General features: G+C 42.0%; 1 protein-coding gene across 1 annotated transcript; it reads left to right on the top strand.

The window, feature by feature from the left end:
- The first annotated feature begins 5,463 nt into the window (after positions 1-5,463).
- Positions 5,464-6,564, top strand: HTR1F (5-hydroxytryptamine receptor 1F). The gene has a single exon (XM_068395174.1). It carries the CDS (start codon positions 5,464-5,466, stop codon positions 6,562-6,564), a length of 1,101 nt encoding a protein of 366 aa, XP_068251275.1.
- The last annotated feature ends 231 nt before the right edge of the window (positions 6,565-6,795 follow it).

Here is a 6,795-nt window from a genome sequence, read left to right as displayed (position 1 = left end):
TCTCCTCTTCCTCACCTGTTGGGACTGTAGGGTTCAGGCTCAACAGAGTACAGAGCCTCTATCAGATCCAGTAGAAGTTCACCCTCTTTAAACAGATTTGTTTTATCTAAAAGAGTATTATTTCACTCTACTCATATTTAATACAATGGATCATTACTAAGGTAATCGTCATTAGTACATCACATGGTTGGTATCTAAAGGCACACAGCCGCATCAGAAAGGATTTTTACAAGCTCATAAATACTGTTTTCAGAAGCAATTTTAGCTCCAAGCAAGGCTGGTACTTATAACTACTTTATCCTTCTATGGTTATTTTAGTCTTACCTCCAGTAAGTGTCTGGTTAGCCTATACAGGAACAGGTAACAAAACCAGGATAGCTGAAAGCAAGCACAGAGCCTTCCCCTCCATCAAGAAGTTTGTAGGCTCAGTTTCCACACGAGCAAGAAAGCTGAGCCTTTCTAACTGGTTTACAGATCAGTTTGGCCAATAGAGCAAGGGATTTCGCTAGCAGGTGAAACACTTCATCATTTCAAAGCCAGCTGAAGCCTGTTTGAGCGAGAGAGATGGGCAGGATCTGTCTCTGCCACTGGCACAACTTTGTGTTTACTTAAAGGCACAAAGGCTGTTGTTGCAGTCTGTAGCAATTTAAATACCCTTCAGTCAGTCAGTTGCTCATTTTGCTTTCTGAGTGCTGTTACTGTTTTTAAATTAAAGACACATTTTGCTAAGGAACCCACGTGGAAAAAAGCAAACACACACCCCTCCAGTACACTCAGAAATCTTGTATTCAAAAGCAGTACTTAAACTCTAATCAGCGAGTTTTCTCCCTGCCAGTGCTTAAAGCAGTATAAAATGACCCAGGACCAAAAATCAAGAGCTGTAAACTTCTAACAGTTCAGTCTAAATTCAGGATCCCAAAGAGTAGGCTCACGATGCCTTTCCCAAAGGCATTCCCAGCCATGTTTCTCCAGCAACCAGTGTTTCATATTATTTTCCAGGTTTACTCAAAGGCAGAGGAGTGTTGTTTTCCAAACCTGGAAGGATAGACTAATGCTGTTGAACAAGAGCAATTTTATTACTACTTTGTAAATCTCAAACATAAATGGCTGGGTATGGGCTTAATAACATATACACATGCTCCTGCAAAACTGAGGAGCAGCAACAACATTCCCTTTTCTTTGAGTGGCCACTAGACAAATTCAATGTTTACTTTTGTGATAAGGCTGCACAGATGTTTTCCCCCATGCCTTCTAAACAAGACCAGGAGGATGATACATGTGCTTTCACAGAAAAGAAAGTACTTAATTCTGGTCACCTTAATGTGCCATATCTGGGAGGGAAGGAAAAAAGATTTGTAGAAGTGGCTAATTCCTAAAAAATAATAATGTTCCTGTATCCAAGATAGCAGACACACTGTCTTAGGTGAACAGCAGCTCCTTTTGTTTACAGGGCTCTCATTCAGCAAGCGAAGGCCAATATTTTAACGAGTCAACTGAAATACCATACTTGTATTTTAATAGCAGTCATAGATCAGTTTACTGTGTTAAGATCTATAATGAAGATAAAGTACAAGACATCATTTTCACCAATCTTAAATTCAAGACGATGTAATGCAATACACAGAACTGAAGCTTCAAGCCTTTCAAAAGGATATTCCAACAACAGCTGCATATTGAAAAGGCAATAATAAAAGACAACACTTGCAACTGCAGCAAGAGCAGCTTCCATGGAATAAGAAATATTAGTGATATGCTGATAGATTCAGCTTAGCCCTTCAAGAAGGGCACTGAGTTGCCAGTTCCACAAAAGTACCCTTAAAAACATCAGGACTGTAAGAATTTCTTTGAAAGTAGTTACATGTCACTGCTGAACCCATTCTACAATTGTTGAAATACAGATTTCTCTTCAGTTCAGCATGGCTACAAGGTTTTTTTCATTCATCAAAGGAAATTCACTACCCAGAGAAGAGGGCTCCAAGTCCTCAATGCTTCCTTTTGAAGTCTTGTGTCAGGTATGTGGCCATAAGGAGATGCCCACACCACAGGGCAAAGGGACTGTGCCTGCTCTGTGAGGCAAGAGCTAGGTAGACTCACATGGGTATAACAGCAAAGTCCGAGCCGAACATACAGTGTGTAGTTATGCCAGTATGCCCACAGCACCTGGGGGTACCACCCGAGATTAGATCTTCCCTGCACTAAATGCATACAAGAGATAATTCAGGCTACTAAGAGAAGGCAATACAAATATGCAAAGTACAGTGGCAGGGAAGTACTCCTATAGCTATTTTACAGAGAATGAACTGAAGCACTTTAATGAATTTCCTCAAAAAATGACAAGGAAAACCTACAGCAGAGGGGCAGAAGCCAGCTCTCCTGCGTCCTAATCCAGTGCACTGTTTACAGGATCATCCTTCATACTCCTAAAAGTGATTCGGTTGCTTGCTGAGGACAGAAGCCAGTGATGGCCACTGACTGAACTGAGTTCAACTTAGCAAGAGAAAATCCAGAATTACAGAATCACAGAATCAGTCAGGTTGGAAGAGCCCTCTGGGATCATCGAGTCCAACCATTGCCCTGACACCACCATGTCAACTAGACCATGGCACTAAGTGCCATGTCCAGGCTTTTCTTAAACACATCCAGAGATGGTGACTCCACCACCTCCCTGGGCAGCCCCTTCCAATGTCTAATGACCCTTTCTGAAAAGAAATTCTTCCTAATGTCCAACCTGAACCTCCCCTGGCGAAGCTTGAGGCTGTGTCCTCTTGTCCTATCACTAGTTGCCTGGGAGAAGAGGCCGACTCCCACTTCACTACAACCTCCCTTCAGGTAGTTGTAGACTGCAATAAGGTCACCTCTGAGCCTCCTCTTCTCCAGGCTAAACAACCCCAGCTCCCTCAGCCGTTCCTCGTAGGTCAGACCCTCCAGACCCTTCACCAGCTTGGTCGCCCTCCTCTGGACTCGCTCCAACACCTCAACATCTTTCTTGAAGTGAAGAGATCAAAAGAGAGAGAAGTAGTAGTTCTTATATGCTGTCAGCATTTCAACTCCACATATTTATAAAGCAATCTTTTTAGCTAACGATCACCCAATAACCTTGCGCGAATCTGTCCAACAGCAGTACACTAAAAACTCAGTGTGGTAGTCTTCAGTAGTGCTGTGGTTCCATGCTAGCAACCTGAATGAAATCTGAGTGTAAGTGTACCGGCCGATAATCTTAAAACCACACAGAGGCGCCAAATTAGTGCGCATGGCAAGTAAGCACATTTCTGTCACTGTGCTTCTTATAAAGAGCCTCCAAATCACTGCAGCACTAAGGAAACCTACTTAGTCCTACACATCAGTTTTGCTAACCCACCCATACTATTTTCCTTACTCCACAGTCTCAAACTGAATAATCTTTCAAAACCTATTAATAAGTTTTCGTTACCTCTAAATTGCTTTTTGCTCTCTTGCAATTAAGGACTAATATCCAAAGAGGCAGAAATTTCTAAGGTAATTAACCATAGTGAGTAACTGTTCTAAAATATGATAAACTGCTGGATATCAACAGAAGTCAGTTTTTCCCAATAAACTTTTTCTTTCCATGTACTTATACAAGCTCAAAAATGAAGATTTATTTAGCAGAGGTCAAACATTCACCAGAAAATACTGTATGTGCCTGTTCCTCCTCTGGAAGGCAGCTAGCTATAGACAAAAATATCTGCAAACTAGCAATTACTGTGGATTCACAAGGTTTTAAGGTGACACTGACATGATGAAAGACCTATTTTTATGCATGTGAAGTGTATTTCATGGTCAGAGAGAGGAACACAGAGAGAAAGAGAGCACACATGCTGTAATCAGCTCATGCACGGGACAAGATTCTGCTCAGCGTTTGTAAATATCACCACGTAAAATACATTTCCTTTCCTTGCTCTTCCATACAATTAAATGCTGGTCAAGCAATGCTAAAAACCTTCTTGAGTAGGACAATAGCACATAAGCATTGCCCAGGTTCACGGAATCAACCAGGTTGGAAGAGACCTCAGGGATCATCAAGTCCAACCGTTGCCCTGACACCACCCTGTCAACTAGACCATGGCACTAAGTGCCATGTCCAGTCTTTTCTTAAACACCTCCAGAGATGGTGACTCATGATGAGGTTAAGAGTATCAAACCAAATTAGTGAGCTGGGTCCAAGGTTATGCATAGTATATGAGATTATTTTTAAGCCACTCCAGCATAATACCAAAAGCTTTAGTTACGTTAATGAAACTCATTTTTCCTAAGAAAAATTACTCATTTTAAGTATTTCCCTACGTGCAGCACCCAACGCAACACAAGCGCAACCCACTCACTACACTCCAAAAGTTAGCAGAGGAAACCCCACTTCATCTGGTAATCTTGCACGCACAAGAAATCGCACGTCAAAACTCACAAGAGGATGAATTCTGATCCTCTTAACCATGAGTTACAAGCTCTAGTCTAAAAAGCTGGAAACTCGTACTTCACCTGCAGCCCACAGAGCGCTCAGAAACCCTTCTTGATAAGAAAGTAGGGTGCACGTCCTCAGAACATAACTGGGAATTTATTTCATCCATATTTCCCTGCTTTTTGCTTCCAGCAGAGCTATAAGAGGAGTTATACTGTTTTTTGTAGAGAGAGTGATTAGCAGAACAACTTGCATCCAAGTTTTCTGCAGTTTTCTTCGGCAGCAACCACACAATAGCAAAACTTAAGGAAAAGTCACGATGTGCTCAAGACTCTAATCTGCGCATAATATTTCAGTTAGACAATAAATCAACCATTTGAAGCTTCAAAATGTATTCAGCTGTTTCATTTTAGAGCTGCGTGAGAGGAAGCTCTAAAATGAAACTTTCAACACACAATTGTTTCTTCTCCTCTTTGTGCTGCGATGTTTCACATTTCTGTCTTCTCCTGAAAACGATGTCCCAGTTTAGAAAGCCCATGCTTATCTATGCATAAGGAAGGACTCACATACTGATGGGGAAAAGGGAGTTTATACAGAGAAAAGAAGCATTATGCCTGGTTCTTCTGGATTAAAGTTTCCAACAGTCATTACAAAGCTTAGTGGAGAAGACAGTGCTAGCATAAAAGCAGTATTAGTACTTACTTTAGGATGAGATTTAACCAGTTTCAAGACCTCACTACAACCTATTCAGAGTAAGCATTTAGCAGGAGGGCTGCCATGCAAACGTGCCCTGCTCAACAGCACGACCAAGGAGAAAGAGGAGGCCCTTATTATGGAGGCAGAGCATCCCACATAGTGCCAGCCAGGAAAATCTGCCTGGAGCCAGAACCATTACTAGTGATAAGTCTGAGGTTCGTGTAAGTTTGGGGCCCATAGTCTTTTAAGATGACAGAAAACAACACTTCCTGGAGACTGAGGATGCACTTTCTGAATGTTTTTCTTTTCCAACAGGTAACTGCTGCTGGTAAAGATCACTTTTAAAAGGGAACATGGATTTAATAAACTCAACTGAACAAAACAGTACATCAGAAGAACTATTCAAATGGGTGACATCCAAGATTCTCATTTCCATTACCCTGTCTGTGCTTGCACTAATGACAACGGCCATCAATTCTCTCGTGATGACTGCAATAATTGTGACAAGAAAGCTCCACCACCCTGCCAACTACCTAATCTGCTCTCTTGCAGTGACTGATTTCCTTGTGGCAGTCCTAGTGATGCCCTTCAGCATTGTCTACATTGTAAAGGAGACCTGGATCATGGGGCAAGTGGTGTGTGACATTTGGCTGAGCGTGGACATTACGTGCTGCACATGTTCCATCTTGCATCTCTCTGCCATTGCTTTGGACCGGTACAGAGCAATCACGGATGCTGTGGAATACGCACGGAAAAGGACACCTAAGCATGCTGGCATCATGATCGCAGTGGTATGGATCATATCCATTTTTATCTCCATGCCGCCGTTGTTTTGGCGGCACCAGACAACCAGCAGGGATGACGAATGCATCATCAAACACGACCACATTGTTTTCACCATTTACTCTACATTTGGCGCCTTCTATATCCCACTGGCCTTGATTCTGATCCTTTATTACAAGATATACAAGGCAGCAAAGACATTTCACAGAAGAAGCATCAGCCGGATCGTAAGGGAGGAGGTAAATGGACAAGTCCTTTTGGACGCAGGTGAAAGAAGCACCAAATCGGCTTCAATGCCCAGCACAGCAGAGAAGAGCTCAGATCCCCTGGTGGACTGCGATAAAATCAATATCGCCCTACGAAGTCCCAGGTCTGAATCTAAGCACGAGAAGTCCTGGAAAAAACAGAGAATCTCTAGCACAAGAGAGAGAAAGGCAGCAACTACGCTGGGTCTGATCTTGGGGGCATTTGTGATCTGCTGGCTCCCTTTTTTTGTAAAAGAAGTAGTTGTTAATACCTGTGAAAGATGCCACATCTCAGAAGACATGTCTAATTTCCTAGCATGGCTGGGATATATAAATTCCCTTATTAACCCTCTAATCTACACAATCTTTAATGAAGATTTCAAGAAAGCCTTCCAGAAGCTTGTGCGGTGTAGGCAATATCTTTAAGAGCTTTTGTTCATATAAGGAGAACATACTCATTTTTAACCTGTATAAATTTATATAACTGAGATGACATTTGTTGTATTTAAGGAAAAGCACCAAGACTCTGCACTTACATTATGACTTTTTTGTATCAGTAGTACTGGGAGCATAAATTGCCCAAGTTTTAAAGGGATGGATCATCTGGGATCTGTTTTGCTCTGGAAAAAGAGGTAGTGTATTGTGGCTCTGATCCAG

Source organism: Nyctibius grandis, chromosome 2 (assembly GCF_013368605.1).
Source record: "Nyctibius grandis isolate bNycGra1 chromosome 2, bNycGra1.pri, whole genome shotgun sequence".
Lineage (NCBI taxonomy): Eukaryota > Metazoa > Chordata > Aves > Nyctibiiformes > Nyctibiidae > Nyctibius > Nyctibius grandis.
Note: the sequence above shows the minus strand (reverse complement) of the source record. Positions and strands in the feature narration are given on the sequence as shown.

Coding starts and splice junctions, on each gene's coding strand:
- HTR1F (XM_068395174.1), top strand. CDS start 5,464: ATGGATTTAATAAACTCAACTGAACAAAACAGTACATCAGAAGAACTA.